Source organism: Leptosomus discolor, chromosome 6 (genome assembly GCF_034619465.1).
Source record: "Leptosomus discolor isolate bLepDis1 chromosome 6, bLepDis1.hap2, whole genome shotgun sequence".
NCBI classification, from domain to species: Eukaryota; Metazoa; Chordata; class Aves; order Leptosomiformes; family Leptosomidae; genus Leptosomus; species Leptosomus discolor.
In genome coordinates this window covers 31,324,566-31,344,434 of record NC_141396.1, presented here as the reverse complement: position 1 = coordinate 31,344,434, position 19,869 = coordinate 31,324,566, and the positions used below count along the sequence as shown (strand labels likewise).

General features: G+C 37.3%; 1 protein-coding gene across 3 annotated transcripts in view; it reads left to right on the top strand.

The window, feature by feature from the left end:
* The window catches only part of LDB3 (LIM domain binding 3), a 120,000-nt gene extending 101,041 nt beyond the window's left edge, over nucleotides 1-18,959 (top strand). For 2 of the 3 annotated variants that reach the window (XM_086466406.1, XM_086466405.1), the window contains exons 10-16: nucleotides 2,150-2,197; nucleotides 4,900-5,027; nucleotides 11,251-11,551; nucleotides 12,762-12,942; nucleotides 15,189-15,309; nucleotides 16,767-16,882; nucleotides 18,870-18,959. In XM_086466406.1, the coding sequence (XP_086322532.1) occupies nucleotides 2,150-2,197; nucleotides 4,900-5,027; nucleotides 11,251-11,551; nucleotides 12,762-12,942; nucleotides 15,189-15,309; nucleotides 16,767-16,882; nucleotides 18,870-18,959 (985 nt within the window). The remainder of the gene's footprint in view (nucleotides 1-2,149; nucleotides 2,198-4,899; nucleotides 5,028-11,250; nucleotides 11,552-12,761; nucleotides 12,943-15,188; nucleotides 15,310-16,766; nucleotides 16,883-18,869) is intronic. The other variant, XM_086466407.1, reaches the window with a different exon arrangement.
* The last annotated feature ends 910 nt before the right edge of the window (nucleotides 18,960-19,869 follow it).

Here is a 19,869-nt window from a genome sequence, read left to right as displayed (position 1 = left end):
AGCAGGAGCTTAGGTGAGAGACCTCCTGAGGTCTCTTTCAGCCCAAAAGATTCTGTGAGTCTATGAAACACAACTGTCAATTTCAGAAAGCAATGCTTGCATCAGACTACTAAACCCTATTGCTTGTACCTGGCAATTATTTAAGTCAAAGATATAAGATCTGCAACATGTCAGCTTTATATGCTACTGCCCTAAAATCTTACTTGCCAGTGGATGACACAGGTACCATGCTGACACACACTTCAAGCTGTTATCAGCAGGCAAATGTTATTGTCTTAGCTAATGCCTCTCTTGGACGTTCAGTAATTCAGCAAGCCTTGGGCCATAAAGGCAAATCAGAAACTTGTACAGCCTGTGAAAAATGTATAATCAGGTACAAAAAGCAAACTCTGTTTGGTTGTTTGTTTTTGGAGGGCTGTGTTGCAGCTGAAGTAGGTTCTTTATCTTTGTGCGCTACCTCCATGTTTGTTTTAAAAACTGTCATGCATTAAAGCTAGTGTTTTCAAACATAAGGGACTAAAACTGGCTTCTAAATTAATTTATAATTCACATTTTTGAGCATCTGATAGTTTTCAGTTAGAAATCAAGCAATGCATTAGTGCGCCAAAATACAGACTTGAAAATCCAGTTTCAGCTTGACATATTATGAGCATTGCAGCATTTAATATAATTTTAGTTCAAAATAAAATGTGGATTATCTTAGTTACAAGTAAGTATCTCCATCCTGTCAAACATGCTCAGGTAGAATGAGGCTGAGATTTTACCACCATTGTTCCAGTGTTTGTTGGGGTTTTCTTCATTCTAGGTTCCTTAAAGAAGTCCACCAAGAAAATGCAGGAGCATTTCTTGATCAATGTCCTTAACTATTTAAATCTGATTTTAAACTTTGGTAGATCCAGTTCTATGGTGATTTTGCTTTTGTGAGCAAGGCCATACACATAATACCTAACATGAGTAAAATCTTTATAATGTTCCTAAAGAGGAGTGTTTGATGTCATTAATGCTTAACTGATTGTGTTACTCTTACATCTGCAATGTTATCTTACTTTTTCACTTACTTACAAAGAAAGCATAGAAGGAGTGTTTTAAATCAGCTATGAAGCCCTTTATGCAATTGGTTGTTCCATCTGGAGGGTAAAAGCAGGGCAACCGGTGAGATAGCACCCTGGGAATACGAAAAGAGGAGAAACAATGGAAAGAGTTATGATTATGGTTCTGAAAGGAAGGTATAGCTTCTGTGATCCTAGGATTTTAATCCAAGCACTGTGTCTGTAGTAAAGGGAAGAAAAACTCTTCTCCAGAAGCTAGTAAAATAACTGGCATATGATGGGCTTCTGGTAATTCTGGCAAACATGGGCTCCGCTGCTGCGAGATGTGATTGATGCCATGTAGCCCTGCACTGCTCTGCATTTAGACAGGAGCTGTGTTCATTCTGAATCCTCTTGTTTCTCAGATCATACATCATGCGGGCTTTTATGTACTTTCTGTATTTACATAAATGGATTGTTTATGTTCTGAAATGATGCTGCTTCCCCAAGGAAAAAAAAATCTACCTGTTTACCAAAGACTGTTTAGTAAATGAACAGTAGAATGGTACTGCAAGGGAAGAGTTGAACATGACGGCTTGATGTTGTTGCTTCAACTACTTCCAGCCTGTCCTTTCTGTGAGGCTGTCCTAGTTGCCTCATAAGCTAGGAAACTTAGCTGATCTTTGGACTTTGGTTCATTTAAGATTTGCTTGACAAAAAGAAACTCGTACTTACTTTTCTGTGCTAATACAAATAAATGGTGAATGTCAAAGCAAACAGTCCAGTGGTTGAGTTAGAATTCCACAACTAAAGAATGAGCAAAAATGGATGAGAGTGATTTATGGGGCAATATACTCAGCTAATTTCTTTACGTTTCCATTATTCAGGTTTCCCTATGATTCACTCAGCTCATTTATTTACATTTCCATTATTCAGGTTTCCCTATGATTCCTAGCTGAAATAAGATAAGCAAAGTAATACAGATCTTATATAATTATAAATATGTACATGCTGTTTAGCACTTAAGAGCACCTCTTCTTCATAAGGAAATTCACTGTAGGATAAGATATCCCCATTTTCTTGGTATATTTTTTTCAAGTACAACTTTTATCTCATTTTAGTTTCAACCGGCATTCTTCCACCTCCATCAGCTACCAGTCAAAAAAGAGGTATAAAAATGTTTTGTGCAGCTACTGTACTTTAAAAGCACTTAACAAACCAGTTTATTGCTGCTAGTAGGCATCTAGCAAAGTGTTAACATAAAAATGATCTGCTTAGAAATATTTACTCTTCCTTTTTCTGACAACTAATAGTTTTCAGAGCCAGTATTTAATTCGCTGCCTGTCACATGCCATTGCCTGCTACAGATAAATTCAGTAAGGTTGCTTTCACTGCTTTTCAAGATGCCATTGCTTCCTGTTCCATTAAAGCATCTTTGATCCTCAGGACATCTTTTTATTCTTTCTTTTTTTCTTTTTTTTTTTTCTTTCTTTTAATCCCATGCTATTTCCTTTTCTTCAGCAGAAATTCTGATAAATCTTTTAACTTCACTAAACCCCTTAATGATGTAGTATAAGACTTTATTTCTCTTTGACAAGCTTTATATCTTCCTTGCTGTATTTAATATGCATCATACACTTGTAAAACAGTTCAGTAGTTGACTTTTTAAAATTTTGCCATGATTTTGGTTCTATGAATATGTTTTGTGTGTGTATGTGTGTTGTTTTTGTTTTTTTCAACTTCATTTCCCTGAATGTACAAGGAAATCTAGTGGCATGGTTTTACCGTGCTATTAACTTTGGGAAGCACTTGAATTTTGAATAACCATTTTTCTTCATGACCATATAAGTGTCACTAATCTGGTTATCTTGTGGTAAAGATACACAAAATCTTTATGTATTTTGTGCATTAAGAGAGCTTCAAATGAATCTTTCTACCACTGGACCTGCACATCTAGGAGCAGACTTTCCTGAGTGTATACCATTCTCAGATAAAGGCTGTATGACACATGATTTAAAATCTTTTAGCCACATTGTAAATATTGATCACTGATCTTATAAAGGTAAGTATGTTTTACTGATTTTGTGTCTAGTTGCCTTGAATAGTAGATTTTAAAACAAGGAAAAGTCTTTTGATAGTGTGTGTTTAGCTAAAGCTGTACGTGAAGCCAGTGTACCTGAAGCGTACGTTGTCCTGCCTGTGCTACGGCAGGAGCAATGATCCTCTGCCCAGTGACCCCAGGCACAGCAAGTTCTTATGCACTACAGATGAGGAAATAGATGGTGAGAATGGAAAGTAAAAAGTCTTACTGTGCTTAGAACAGCTTCGGTGGTTACAAAATCATGGCACAGTTCACCCTAGAATTTCCAGTGAATACAACCCACTAAAACAGTTTATCTTGGAAAGTCCTGTTCACTCATGGTATAGTGGACACAAATCCAGCCCTAAGCCCTGTACTAGGTACAGAAATAACTAGCTATAGTCATTGTAGCTACAGCTATGTTTCTAGGTCTAACTAAATAGACAAAATAAATTAGCCTGAGGCAGCAGTACTATGCAAACTAGATCTATAGTGTAAGCACTGTCAGAGTAGCAAAAAGCTATGTTGTGAGGATAGCTTTACTTTGTTCAAAATTAAAAATCAAAAGTTTACATTTGTCAGAATGTTTTTTACCTGTACTGGAAGGCATTTGCTGGGTTTGCCATATGTAAAAATTATAACATGTTCGCTCCAGATGGCATCTATTTCCCCTGTTAAAGAAAGTACAAGTCAAGATGGACCAATGGTCTGGCAAAGCTGGACTCTTATTTTCTTCTGCTGACAAATGTTTTCCTGTAGACAAATCACTATGGAAATAACTCCTAATCTGTCAGCACAAGTGAGTAGGGATCTGGTTCATACAGATAGTGAAACTGAAGGGAAAAGAAAGTAAAACTATGTTTTCAGGGTGAGTAAGAATGATATTCAGAATCAGTTATGTTACTGCATGCATCTTGGTATCTGTTGCTTCCCTTTCATGTACTTCTTCATTCTTGCTTGCTTGCTTTGTTTGTAGTGATCTTTCAGGGTTCTATGAAGCAAAGTCACTACAAATGGAATCATGCTAAGTAGTAGGCAAACAGAAGAGGCATATATTTCAATTACTATAATCAAACTGAGAATTGCCATCTGAGCCATAAAATAGAGAAAAACTATTTCTTATTGATGTTTGGAATCCTGAACAAATGTTTTCAATGTAGGAATGCAGAAATTGCATCATAATATTGCATATGACATGCTTTTCGGTTAGCTGAATCTAAACATTAGAAAAAATAATGTAAATTGTGGTTTCAGGCTACATAGGGAAAAGAGTTAGTTTCAGAAATTTTTTAACGTCACTGCAATCTTTCTGAAAAGAATACAATGCTTATAAACAGTACTTAGTATTTGTAGTAGTAGTAATTGTGCTAAGCCAGTATCTTTTTAAGTCAATGAGACACCCCTCATTGATTTATCTTAGACAAGAACAGGCCTGTTTGTTTGTAGAGGGACGTAAAACTCAAACTTTGTGTGCATGTTCCTGAAGGCTGATCCCTTGTTAAACTGAGTGTTTCTTTGATAAATTTGTCATATCCCTTCAGTAAGCTATTTTCTGTGACAACAAGAGCAACTGGGCATTATTTAAAATCCTTACTCAGCCAATTTTTCTTTCCAAAGAATTGTTCAAGCCTGTCTCAGCAATGGTAAAGACTAATGAATCTCACAGTATCCTCTCTGTAGCTCTCAAGGACAGTTTGGCTTGGAGTGCTTTGGAAGCTGCCAAATCTGTTATTTCATAATCAGTAACTCTTGCTCTTTATAAAGTTGCTCATACCTTCATTTTGCTTTTAGAAACACAAGCCAGTCATATACACCAATGCCAGTTTCTGGAAGCTACGGTGAAAGTCCTGCTGCTTCTGCTACTTCAAAACAAAGAGTTGTTACTACTGCCAGCATAAAGCCCTCTGTGTACCAGCCAGGTAAGGTGTCTTCGAAGTACTGAAATGATTCAGAACAATGTACTGAAAGGATTCAGAAAAGAAATGCACATGCATATGCATCTTTAGCAAAAGAAAATGCAAATAATGAACATTTTGCAATAGGACACACACATATCAGGAAACATTTATGTACATGGAACCCAATGCTGCTAGTTGCTAATTTTGCTTCAGATTATCTGAAGATCGAGGATTATGTTGTATTTGTATTCTTTGGAGTGAAAATGTGGAACAAATGGAGGAAGAAGAATAAAAGCAAGGGAAAAGTCTGTAATAAAAAATGCATAGCCTGATTTTTCAAAAGAAATACATTTGGAAAATAACCCAGCATGCCCAATTAGGAGCCCAGTGGCACTTCAGAATGGATAAAATAGCTTAAGAATGCATAGCTCAGGAAGGAGATAAGTGAAGGTAGCTTGAATAGGGTATATTTACAAGATAGATAAGGCCATATACTGAACTTCTGAAAATCAGGCTTATATTTGAAATAAAGAATGACCTGTTAAAGTACTTCATAATGCTATGCTTCCATTTCCCAAAGATCCAGTTACTGAAGGAATATATTTGATTATTCATTCATGTGGAAAATATGCTCCTTGATGGTCTTTAAATTCCCTTTGTATTAATGTGTTACAAATGGAGTGAACTTCTAAAACCATTGATGACCAAAATGTGAACCTTCAAAATGAACAAATTAAATGAGGCAGCAGTATAAGTCTACATGCAATTCTGTTTCAAATTAAGCTTGTTCTGATCTTAGCAAGAGAATTAAAAAGTTGATTTATATCTTGACAGTCAAGTAAATATGAAAAAGCCAGGAATTCTAACAGTCTTAAACTCTGTCTTCTGTAATGCTCTATCTCTGGATCTATTGAAATTAATCCAGTGCAGAAATTTTACTTGGATGTAAAGCAGACAGACAGATCAGTTGATTGATCTTTATATTTGAGATATAAAGGTGGAAAAAGCAAGTGTAGAACTGTCATGAGCTATTTAAGGGACTCAAATAAAGGTTTCAGCTTCTCCTCATTTGCTTTTGGTTAAGTGTGTCAGCAAATACCATGTTCTCACTGAAGGCAAATGTTGGTTTTGTCTCGCAAAAGAAGGAAAGATGAAGGCAGAGGATTTACTTCCATAATGCAGAACAGAGCAAACTGTGACAAGCCAAAATATCTCCTAAATACATTGATTGATACTAAGCCCCATGCTCATTTGGGGGAAATATAAACTCCAGTTCTCAATATACAAACCTGCCACAGAAATAAATCTGTAGCTATATCCAATCAGTAGCCATATCTGTTAAAGAAAAAGCTAGCTGTTGAATGAGACTCAGAATAAGAGGTTTTCTCCTGTGATAGGCATCTTCTTTGCAATTCCTTATAGTGCTGGTTTTGAGCTCCATTGCCTCCCAATAAAGGTTTGAAATACACAGTATGGAAACTATGTTCTGTGTCACTATGTATACAAAAAACTTACTTCAACTGTACATATTGTCTACCTGTGTGTGGAAAATTCTTATTTTGCAGGTACTGCATGGATATAATGTACTCTAGAGGGCAGGAGAAAATTCAGAATTATATCTAATGTGATATATTACAAAGGCAAGATTCAAAGAGCATTAAAGTTCATAGAGAAAGAAACAGTAAGTCTCCTGTGCTGTTTGGGAGTTTGAAATATCCAATGAGGGATTCTAAAATACTTTTGTAATTGAACCCCAGAGTGACTCGCATACAAAAGAGATTACAGACAGAGATTTTATTGAAGATGTTTGGCATTTGTTTTGGTACCTTTTTAACATTCTATATACTTGATGTAGTAGCACTTCATACTGGTTTTGGAACATGAGCTGGCCCTAGAGGCGGTTGCAGTTGCAGCCCTGAGAAAATGGGAAATTGTCACTTGGAAGAAATGGAGGAAACTGTATTTCCTGTCACAGATGGGAAAGATCAATAGTACTTTGAAATGAACCAGCAAGACAGAAAACTTCCTCACCCAACTTTGTCAATGTACATACATTCTGTCCTGCAGTGTAGAATGCAACCTCAATCTGAGAGGACCAGCTGTTTACAAACTATGACATATGAGATCACAAAATCTTCCAATCTGAGTGCAACCTGAAGCTGTTGCAGTAACTGCACTCTTACTTTAGCATTTTTATAATTTTTGTAAATCCACTGTGTGAAAAGGCCAAAATAGTGGAGATTTCTGTAAGGATTTGCTGTGTAGAATTTAGAAGTGGGATGTCTTCATGCTAGCGACCAGTGTAATGGGAATGAGATGACTTGCTTCACTTAAAATTGGGGCCCAGCAACTTCCAGATTAAAACGCCCACCAACAGCCTCATATACACAATATCCAGAAACCTGAAGGGTTTACAATACTATTTTAATCTGTCTCAGATTGAAAAAATTAATGGGGCTAAATCTTGAACCAATCTTGAAATGAAACTGCATCGCTAAGTGTCTAGTTTGGATGGGAGTAATCAGTAAGTCTACGCTTTAAAGCAAAGAAAGAGTACTACTACTTTGACTAATCTAACTCTGGTGGGAATTTTCTGCTGCTAAAAATCTTTGTTTTCTTTCTATAGGGAAGGCTGCAAACTCCAAAATCTTTCCCCTTCTCTGTCCCGTAAATGTCATAACCTGTTTTTAAAGGAACATAGACTTCTTTTTTGAACAAGGTCCACTAGATGGCAGAAAATACTTGTGTCTTCCTTTCTTGTGGGCTTTCCCAGACTAGAATAGTGCTTTCATATAGTCCAAGCAACTCAAATGCCAGTTTTATACTACAAAGTAACATGATACCTAAAAGTAAGAAAGCAGACCTTTCCTTTGAAATCCCTAAGTCCAAGTAGGACTACTCACGTACGTAAAAGCGCTCAAGCATAAAGGGTGATTCGCTCTTTTAGAAATTGGTAGAAAAATTCCCACAGGTCTCAATGAACTTTTCACTGAATCCTAACTACCTTTGATAATAAACCAGCAAGTTACATACCATCCTCCATTTTTAAATTCTTCTGAATAGGAATAATTTCTTCTTATAAAATACTTGTTGAATTATCTGCTTTGTCTCTCATCTACTATATACTGGAACAGTATTTAGGAAAATTTTGGGCTTTACAGATGTGGCCACTAGGTGTAGAACAAGCCAAATCAGTTGTGATTATGAATTACATTTGTTACTGGAAAATTATTATTAAGAATAACAATTATGTGTTCTACTAAAACAGAAAAAAAAAAAAAAGGCAAGCTACTATGTAAGACTAAAGCATTTGAGACTGTGTGAATCTTTACTAAATGAATCTTTGGTAACACACCTATTTTTCTGGAGGGAAAATATCCATTGACTGCAAATGAAGAGCTGATGGAGAAAATTCCAAATTCCCCAGAAGCAAGGAACTGGCTTGTTTCTAGCGCTGTTAAGAGACCTCTTCTCCTGCCATTCTCTCAGGATAACAGTAGTCCCATTCGTTCCTACTCTAAAAGAGTCTGAAGGCTGAGAGAAAAAAGGTGATAGGGGCTGGGTTACTGAATTATTTGAAGTCTTAATTTTTGAACAGTTGAGGGTCAGTTCAAACAATACTGATATTTTGCAAATCTGTTCTCTGAAGTAGTGAATCTTAGTACTTTTTTACCAGCAAACAGCACCTTTTATCTGCTGTGTCTATGTTGGAAGACTTTAAAATACATAAACATGCACGGTGAACTTGTAAGGCCATAGCCACTAAGACAAAAGAGCTGTTCATATAAGCTTAGGGATATAGCCATAAAATAAGATGATTATAATCCCCTCTTAATAGCTAACATCTCAAAGTTAGTGAAATTGTTCTAATATATTTCAGTGACACTACTTTAAATCAATAGTAATTCCAGCCTGTTCACATGGGGAAAATATGTTGCAATAAATCCATCCTGTCAAAGTAAATGGTAATGGCTGAAAACGGAACTCGGAGCAGTTTGGCAATAATTCCCCTGTTATCCTCTTTCAGCAATTGGAAAGAAATTTATTTTGCCGCAGCAAGTAGAAAAGATAGGGTAAAAAGAAATAGAAGGTAGAAAGAAAGAAAGACAAAGACCCTTTCCCAGTGTTCTCGACTTCGAAGGAGTCTAGATTAATCTGAACCCAGATAAATCATATGCTGTCTACATTGGTTGGAATAAACAAACTGAAAAAATAAAACACTGACATTGTGGGATTAAGGAAGAAAAAGTGAAAAACCAAGAGGCTGTAAGTAATTTACTAAGGACAATCATAGAAGAACACCCTAAAAATGGTAGCTGGACTGCATTTGTTCTTCACTTCTGGAACTCTGGATTTGAATATCTGGCCATTTTGTTGGGCCTTCTGTGGGATACACGGACGAACCTTGCATGAATAAGAATTGGTTTTTGGGGGAGGAGAACCCTTTCACAAAACTGAGTGAGCTAGAAATCACCTTATTTAATTAGAGTCTCATAGGTGAGAGCCTTTTGAACTCACCAATTAGAGATGAAATATTGCCTTCTAATTCTGCCTAGCTTAATACCGTAATACATAAATAGCAACAGCCTCAGGATTTAGAGATTGAGTATAAACTCTCTGTTCTGAAAACTTTGAACACTGTTTACCATTCCCAAGGAAAAAAAAAAAAAAAAAAAAAAAAAAAAAAGAAGAAAGAAAGAAGCCTCAAGCTAAGGTGGGATACAGTTTTATGAAGCAGAAACTTTATTGATGTTGTAGCACAATAAAGTTTTATCAAGAAGATGTATTAGATTCAACTCTGAACTTGGTAACAAGAAGAAAATCAGAGATCACTAGGGTGATCACAGTGGGTTGATACATGTGTGATTTAAGCACTTGCAACTGCAAATGATCAGTGTATGCTATTCTACGTGGCGGGGGGTGTGGCCTACAGGAGGAGTGTTAAGTAGAATGCAATCTTCTCACCACATAATTATCCAGAAAAATCCATGTTACATTCAGAACCCTCTTGGTTGAAATATCTGTCTACCTGCAAGCCACTTAACACTGTAAATGTGGTATTTGGTCATCATTTTATTGGCACTGGGATCCAGTATGCAGAGTGTTTGCCTAGACTGCAGGAGAACTCACTTCTGTTCCCAAATCTGTGCACTCTCATTTGGGCAAAACACTTCAACTCTCCAAGCTTCTGTTCCTCCTCACACAAACCAACAATCATTCACTTTGTTTTCTTTCAAAGGAAAAACCGCTTTTAGTGCTCCTGTACTTGGCAAAGTGAGGCGGTTTCGTGGGCAGTGACTTCAGTCCTACACAATGCAAGATCTGATGCTTAGAAAAGAGCAGGGCAATGGGAAAACTTGTCGGTATGTGCAGGCTCTAGCTTCTGCTTATTTTTATGCAATAAAGCTCCACCCAAGATTAGAGCCTGATGCATACAACACAGAGGCAGTCTGCACTGAAGATTTTATGTGATAGTCAAAGGGTGGAAGAAAGGAAGTGTAATATTTCTATTTGATACATGGGAACTGAGGCACAGAGATATTATGCTTTGCTCGAAGTTATACAGGAAGTCTGTGGCAGAGCCAAGAACTGAACTGAGATCAGTCATAACCGCAAGTCTGGCCTTCCTCTAAGTGCTGCTGGCTTTGTCTTGCTGGTCATGTGAGCTGAATTGGCTCCCTCAATATTGCTTCCAGTGTTCTCTATCTCTGTGTTCCCGGTGGGAGCCTGTTTTTCTTCAGAAAACCAGGAGTAAAACCTACAAATGATAGTGACAGCTGTGGAAAATGCTGCATTTTAATGAATATAATGACATGAAAATTTAAGCAAAACTTCTTATTGAAATTATGGGGCATTCTGTCTAAAACTTTATTATGTGATCTGGCCTTTCTATTTTTAACCTGTCTTAAACAGATTATATGGCAGTCTTTGAAATTATCACAGAATTGTCATATCCAGTCCTACTAGAAAATGAAGAGATGCCCTTGAAAATGGTCTCCATAAAATCTGTAAAAGCCAGTAGGCAATGACTTCTGTAATGCATGTGGGTTAAAAATCCGTGATTGTGCTGATATCCTTGGCTTGATCCAGAATTAATGAGCAATAATGGGACAGACTATAATTGTCATCTGAAGCTTTTATTTTTTGCGTGTTGTGGAGTACCCTTTGGTAAGTGTTGCTGTTTTGCCATCAGAAGAAAAGACTTTAAAATACTTCTTGGTTTCTTTTGGGATACTTAAAACAGCACCAGCACCAGTTCATTCCTACTCCCCTGCCAACGCTGAGCCTGCAAGTCGCCCTCCCTGGGTAACAGATGACTCCTTTTCCCAGAAATTTGCACCTGGAAAAACCACCACCACTGTCACAAAGCACATCCTACCAAGGGGTGCTCCAGTACCATCTCCTGCCTCAACTTCTGCTTACCCATCTCCAGTTTCAACTTCTTCCCAGGCTCCTGCAATAGCCCGGGGAACAGTTCAGAGGGCTGAACGTTTTCCAGCCAGCAGCCGAACTCCTCTCTGTGGGCACTGTAACAGCATAATTCGGTAAGGTCATGAGGCTTTGAAGAGGGATGAAGCAGAAAAAAAATATCAGAGACTGGTTATTGTACATTAATATACAGTACCAGAGCCTAAGACCCAGTTAAATTACCTAGCAGGGATGTCTGTTGTCTGCTTCATTAATTTAACATTTCCAGAGCTTGTTTTGCTATTGTGTGGTTCCCTTTTTATCACTGCAAAGTTGTACATGCTAATTGTTTGTTTCTTGGATGCTCTGGCAAATCACTGTTTGCTTTTTAAAGTTTCTGGTCCTAAGGCACGCACTGAAGGAGGTACATACAACTTCACTGGGAGAGCGGGGCGGGGGGCGGGGGGGGGGGTGGATTATGGAAAGAAAAGGAATGAGACATCATTTTGGAACAGCAGCCAAATGTAATTGTTGCTTTTGTGTCTGGAGAAAGATAATGCCTACACTCTGTAACCAGTGATTCATAGCATGCCTTTCCCTTCTCCTCTCCCAGTTCATTCTGTTGGACCGGTGCCCATTATTACCCTGTGGACTGCTAACCAACTTTAAGTAATCCATGTTTAGTCTCCCCCACTAAAAGGGTCTAGTTCGGTGATGTGGAACTGCTAATTATTACCCTTTATATATTCAGAAATGGAAGGACTCTAGTAATAAACACTGTATCTAATTACAATCAAGAGTAAATCACCAAAACAAATTTAATGTATCTTCCATATTATCAAACAGCAAGTTGTCTGACATTTCTAGAACATGCTGCATGCAGTCCTGTCTCAGGTGAAAAGAAGGCAGGAGACTTTAGGAGCTAGGAGTGAGGTGTGGGTGTGTAGGTTTGGAAATTTGACTGCTTTTTCACGCTTTCAAATAGTAGCATTATCTTCTGTGTTACAACCCTTGGCCTTTTCCTGTTGGCTTTGCAGCTGTTTACGATGCCCACTTATGGCTATGCAGATATGAAAACAACTGATGATTTTTCCAACAGTTGTCTATAAATCCAATGTATATGACTAAACCATAATGAAATATTTTGAGCAATTGGCAAAGTGTTTGAGTAATGATCTTGAAAAAGACCATTTCTGTTCAGGCTTCTGGATCTTATTTTAATATGCCCCTTCATGGTTCAAGTAGAATGCTTGCCATACATGTATGTGGTGTCTAACAAAGTGGGTTTGTAAGCAGGGTCATTCAATCTTTTTGCAATACAAATAAGATAATGACAATTGTTTTCAGGGGTCCTTTCCTGGTAGCCATGGGTCGCTCTTGGCACCCAGAAGAATTCAACTGTGCTTACTGCAAGACATCCTTGGCCGATATGTGCTTTGTGGAAGAGCAGAATAGTGTGTACTGTGAGCGCTGTTATGAACAGTTCTTTGCACCAACCTGTGCCAGATGCCACACTAAGATCATGGGGGTAAGAAAACAAACAACCCCTTCTCCAACTGCATGGTTTACTGAAATAGTGAAATAGTCTAGACTGTAAGCAGTGAATGTAGATATCTAATTAGTTCCCCTTTTTTAATAATAATTTCCCAGCCTGTTGATTATATCAGAATAAGAAATATATTATTTTGTAATAATTTTTATCTGTCCAAAATCTCAATATTTCTGTACCTTATTCAACTCATAGACAGAATATGTAATCCAATTACCATCTCACTGAGGGTAAAATAAGTAACACTTTCTGGATAGTTCTTTGCTATCTGATACACACTATGATAATTTTATCTATCTTTTCCTTATATTTATAGTAAGAGACTTGATGTGTGGGTTTTTTTCTCATACATGACTTAGTCTAAATTTCAATGGAGAAGTCAGTGATCTTGGGAAGAGGCCCATTGCTCTTGCTGCACCTCACTGGTAGCTAGCTAAACAGCTGCCAAGAGGAATACTGCTGACTTCTTTGGTTAAGAAAATACAGAATAAATACAAAGATCTGAATTCCAGAAAGGCAAAAATAGATGCCATTTTGTCTTAACGTACTCATGCTTAGGTACAAGTAAATTTGCTCTACATATACCTTAGATGGTGATGAGGCTGGAATACCACAAGATAATTTTAGCAGTGTATCTATGCATGCAGTTATAGTGAATATATGACATGATTCTCTTAAATGAGGAATCAAGGAGTACCACACTGGTTTTTCACTGCATAGCTGTCGCCTTTTGACATCTGCCTAAATGTTGGCATTGACAGACTAGATGCTTTTCTCTGCAATTGCCAGTTAGGGATAGCAGCACCAGACATCTGTGGTGAAGCTCTGGCTCCAACCAAGTCTTGTTTGCTTTTGCGGCAGTAGGAGTAATTTTACAGCAGAGTACTGACTTAACTTACCTAATTAACGCTGGCACAAATCAGTTCCCCATTATGGATTTTCATCAGGAAAATAGCAAAGATGCCAGCTGCCTCTATTTATATTAATAAGATTTCTCAATCTGTTTTTTGCTTCTTAACTCTGTGAGGTTCATAAATTAATTCAAACCTATTTATCAGTGCTAGTTGTTTGCAACAGTAACAGAAGTTAATGAATCTCAAATGGTGATTCTCTAATGAGATGTATCACCAACATAAATTAGACTATTTTGTCTATTCACTGAATTGAAAGCATGGAAGAAGACTTCAATCCCTTTTGTCATAGTCAATGGAGATTTAAAATAGTATTTGAAAGAGAATCAGAGTCTATGTATATAGCTGGAAGCAACATAAAATAGGATCTAGATTCTCAGCTGTGTAAATTGATGCTGTTTCACTTAAGTTAACAGAGTTAAATTAATTTACAGCAGTTATGCAGCTGGCCCTTTGAAATCTGGAGTTTTTGACAGAGATACGCTGTTGAACATCGTCTTAGGCACGAGTAAGATTGACAAATTAGCAGGTAACTGTGTATCAGAGCTCAGTACAGCAGCTTTTGGACTTGGAGGATTTCTGGAGGACAAGATAAGAATGAAGCAGTAGTAAAGATTGCTCCATACTGGATAGAAAAAAGATGATGATCGAATCTGGATACTCAGTTTAAGAGAACATTAGTTGTACAGAATTTTTTTTGTGATGAACACATGGCCTAGGAACAGACACACAGACTCATTTTCACTAATCACATAAGTTAAAATTTAAGAACCTATTTTTAAATTTTTTTTTTTTTTTAGATTTGGACATTAGTTTGTGAAGCATTCTTTGAGAAGCTTAAAGAAATTAGTACATAATCTAAGTTGCTTTGAAACATCAGACTTGGATCACTTATCCCCTGCGTGCATTTCTTGGTCTTAGAAAATTACTCTTTAAAATTTAACAAACCATACTCTTGCATTGAGGAGTTCATACTAGTCATGTCAAAACAAAGGAGAAAATAATCAGAATCTTTGTGCAGAATCTCTCCTGCAACAGCGACTGGGCATGTTGATACAAACAGCTGGCTGAATGATGTTGTTTCGTTTTGGCAAATACATTGTTCTAGAAAGTTTGCAGTCTTACTTCCTCTTTCTTTCCAAAGGAGTCCAATTTCTGGCATACTTCTTTCTTTTGAGGAGGGAAATTGGCTTACACAGAAGGGAAAAATTTCAAGCATCTCTGCCTTGTGTTTGTTCTCTAGTAGGTAGTTGAGGGCATGCTGTTCTGCTGGAGATTTTTGTGTATGCGTGTGTTTGTTTGTTTGTTTTACAGGAAGTGATGCATGCCCTAAAACAGACTTGGCACACAAGTTGCTTTGTCTGTGCTGCTTGTAAGATGCCATTTGGTAATAGCCTCTTTCACATGGAGGATGGGGAACCTTACTGTGAGAAAGGTATGGCAATCCAGACAGTTCTGCTCAGTAATCATGTGCTTCATGTTGTATGGAAGCAACATAAGAATAAAGCAGCTGATGAACAAAATAAAATCAGTTACCCATCAGTTACCCATCCAGCATGGATTTTGTTTCCACTCTCCACATATCCAAGTGTTTCCCTCTCTGTATTTGTCTCCGCTTTATATGATACACTGGCAGACTGCTGGTCTTTTGCTTCTATGTCCCAGAATGCCTTACCTCATTTCTCTCCCTTACATATTATGATACTTACCTTCCATTTCTCTCCCTACACTTTTTTCCCTGTTCCCCTCCCTTCCTCGGTAGATTCTGCTCACTAGAAATCTACACGTTATGGGGTGAAAAATTCTCCTTTTAGAGTTCTGGTAGTCCTTCTATACAGTACATGTGGGTTGCTGCCCACATTCTCTCTACTAAGTTGATTGAACTATGATTTCTGATACCGCTGCCTCACTCTAAAACTGATCAACCATCATATGTGAAAAGAGAGCTCTGCTCAGATTTGCCACACATGGTAGTGCAGATTTAGCTTTCTTAGTGCTGCAACAAATGAACAGCTTCTTGTCTTCTTTCTAAGAAAGGAAAAGGCCACATTTTCCCGAACTATGAAAAGGGTAATATGGTTTAATAAAAGGTGCTTGCCATGCAAATGAGTTGTCTGAGATGGCCAGGAAGGAGGTTAAGGTTTAAGTTCTATTCCCTCTGTAAGCCCTGCCTTGTTCATTTAATGAGCTTCTGGCCTACTTCTCTCTGGAGATTCCTTCCTTATGGTTGGACAAATGAAATTTCACAAATCAGAGTAACTCTTAGTGAAGAATGAAAACCATACGGCCATGACTGAGTTGGCACCTACCCTTTAAATCTGGAGGTTTTGCCATAACCTCTAATGACTCTCATGAATTCCATATACCGTTAGAATTCCTGCTAATCTTTTTCAGTGTCAAGTCTTCCTAAATTGCACTCGATAGTCAAAGTACAGCTGTATTAACCAGCCAGTATGGGGGTTCCATAATATTCTCTCTTAATGCAGAGAGAACATAAATCCAGTCATGGAAACTTAAACTATACTTCTATACCACCCTTAAGGTAACACTCACTGGCCATTATATTGTGTTTTATATGACCATGTTTGTCCTTATGAATAGCTTCCACATACATTAAAGCTAATTTAAAACTAACGTGAGAAACTTAACTTCAAATTTAATGAATTTTTTGTTTGTTTTCTATGTTTGTGATGACATGGGGTTTTGCACTGAGTTTGTATTTAAATAATGAAAGAAAAGAAGCAAATTTTAGTGTGAGTGTTTCAGTGAATGTAGTAGGAAATGGAGCAAAACCAATCCAAAAATTCATCTTCTGGAAACTTTCTATTTCTCTTGGATTTAATACAACTATGATAAGAGACTTTTCTGAGTTTGCTTTTTGTTTTATTTTAGATTATATTGCTTTGTTCAGCACAAAATGCCATGGCTGTGATTTTCCTGTTGAAGCTGGAGATAAATTCATTGAAGCTCTTGGACACACTTGGCATGATACCTGCTTCATTTGTGCTGTAGGTTCTAAACCAAAACCTATCTCATTTCTTTATACTCATTAATTGTGAAGTAACATCAGAAGACCTGAAAGCAGGAATGACTAACATATGCCTAAGGATGCTGAGAGATTGAATTTCATTTTCATTTTTTACTTGCAGATGGAGAAGGCTGGGAGTAATTTCTCCTCTCCTCCATAAACTTTTACTAGGATTATTAAATTTGACCATCACAAGTCAGTGCTTTCTAATAAAACATCCAGTTTTAGAGAGTACGTACAGCAATACATATCACTATTGCTGTTTTTCTTTCCAATGTTTACCAAATACAGATACAGTAGGATTTAAAATAAATTAACACCATACTGAGCAGTATAGCCATAATCTTACTTACAAAGCAGTGCAGTTTCTATGTCCATGCAGAATGCTTGATGAAACTTGCAAAAAGAAGTCCGTCTAGAGAGAACGAATAGTAATTAGCATAAAAGTTGCTCAAACTTATCAGTCTGTAGTGTGTGTACAGCTATATAGTGTGGCCATATTCCCTCACTCTGCACACAAAGTAGTAAAATCCACATGATAAACAGTACTTTTCATATGGTTCTAATACAGCTGTTCTGCTCTACAAAATAGTATTCCTAAGGTAATAATACCTAGAACATCTAAATAGCTAAAAAGAGTATGTTGGCCACACCAAAACTGACAGTGACAATTTCTAATGTTTGTTGAACTTTCAGATTTAGGTTGAATAGTAGAAAGTATAAAAATGCTTATAAATATCTAAAGCTAAACTAGCTACTGATCTTTCAAGGGTACACGGAAGTGAGTGACACAAAAGTGTCCTGTGGAAATTGATGTCTTTTTGAAATTCTAACATAGAAAGGAATATTAAGACAGCAAGTTTCCTTCACAGACTAACAGCTATTAGTCACTTATAAAAGACACTTTCTCTGAATATTTCATGATCCTTTTTGCTTGTCCATTTAACTGCGTTCTTTTATATATTTATTTAAATTAGCAATCTGATTTTCTGTGGAGGTGATAGTTTTGTTAATGCAGTTCTCAAAACTTTTTTGTTGGGAGCTAACTTTATTTCTTTTGGTGGGTTAAGTCAAATGCAAACAATGACTTAATTTCTAATATGCTATCCTCATATCCTTTCACGTGGTTTTCCTTCCACTTGCAGCAGCACACAACTAATGTAACCTCTCACTGATCTTAAGCCTGCCGTAAGCATTAGGGACAATGTTTATTCTTATTGCTTGATTCTGATGTGTTGACTTCCTTGAGTGGTTCTGGTCAACTCTGACCTTGCAAGTGGTGTTGCAGTACGCTGCGTAGATATCCATACAATTGCGGGGCAGTTTAAGCTGATCTAACCCTGGGCTGCCCTGCCTTGGCCATGCTTTGTTATGTCAACACCAGCACTTGTGCAGCCAGGCAGAGAACTCTGGGTTGAAGAATAACCTGGTAAGAGGAAGTAATTAGTTTTCAGTGATACTGGCTGTCTGAATGACTCCCTCTGTGACCACATAAGCGCCCATACCAAGACAAAGTAGTAACAGGAACGGGTATCTAGTGGTACTGTGGAAGGATGGCATCATGGGATGGGACCATGGCATCTAACCAGAACTTTTGTAAAATTATTCATTAAAGGATCAGAATCCAGGTCTTAAAGACTGAGCTTTAGACAGACACAAGCACTGCTGGGACATGCCAAAGCTCCCTAGGAGATCGTGTATCCAGACTTCATTTTACTGGAAACTAGTGAACTTAGTGGGTAGTGGTGGCAGGAAAGTACAGAGAGAAGAGCTGATGCAAACCAGAGCCTAACCTCAACACAGAGTAGGAAAACTACCAAGGCCTGCACTTTGATCCAAGAAATCAGATGCCAAAGAAATGTGTGGGCAGAAGATAAATACAGTTGAAATTGACAATCATGTCTTTCTCTCTCTTTTTTTTCTCTCTTTTTTAAAGTGATTCCTGATTGTATGATTATTAATTCTAGGTATGCCATGTGAATTTGGAAGGTCAGCCATTCTACTCCAAGAAGGATAAGCCACTGTGCAAGAAGCATGCCCACGCCATCAATGTTTAAAAGAAGAGTTGGTAGCCAGTAATGCTGGGGAAAAACAGATGACTAACGGCAATCATAAAGTTGATAACCATGGCTAGTATTTCTCTTGGTAAACGCAAGGAAGTTGATACTTCTGAAGTTTAACTTTAACCTTTTTCATAAATGCAGAACATACTTTTGCAAAGTCCATACAAAAACCTCCTGAATGAACAGTCAAAAACAAATGAACTAGTCCATTACTATAGCAACCATTGGGGGAAATATTGAAATTAACTAAAAACTGTAATATAAGAAGTAATGCACAAATACAGCTTCAAATGAACTACCCACAGCAGTTTTACTGCTTAGACCACACACTAGTGTTTAAGAACAACTAGAAAAGTCCTTTTGTAATAAGTAATTTTCTTTCATAACAAGAATGAGTAAGTGCCACACGTACAATAACCGGTAGAACCAAAGGCCATGGCTTTCAAAGGGAAATAAATAGATTAGGGTTTCCTCTATGCAAAGTGAGTGCTATTCCATTATGTTGTGCTGTTACCTCATAGCATCAAATATTTTACATTCTTTGCAAATAAGAAGTCTGTCTTGAATCCATATGTCGCTGGGAAGCCTAGGAGACAATCTGTAACTTAGTTTGAAAATAAAGTGGAAACAGAATAATGCCTTTCATAACCCAGTAAGATTGAGAAAAGCATGTTGGCTCAAGCTTGCTAGTGCACTTGGCTTATACATGCACAGTAGATTAGTTCACTTTCAAATCACGATGGAAAAGGACAACTGGCTTTCTCCAAATTGCTCTTACATTGAATGGAATAGAGCTTTTATTTATTTTTTTATTTTGAATTTAATTCAAAACCAGTTTTCCTTTCGTCTTGTGGAAAAAAAATACTCAAAGTTGCTTTGGTTTCTAATTCCCATTGATATCAGT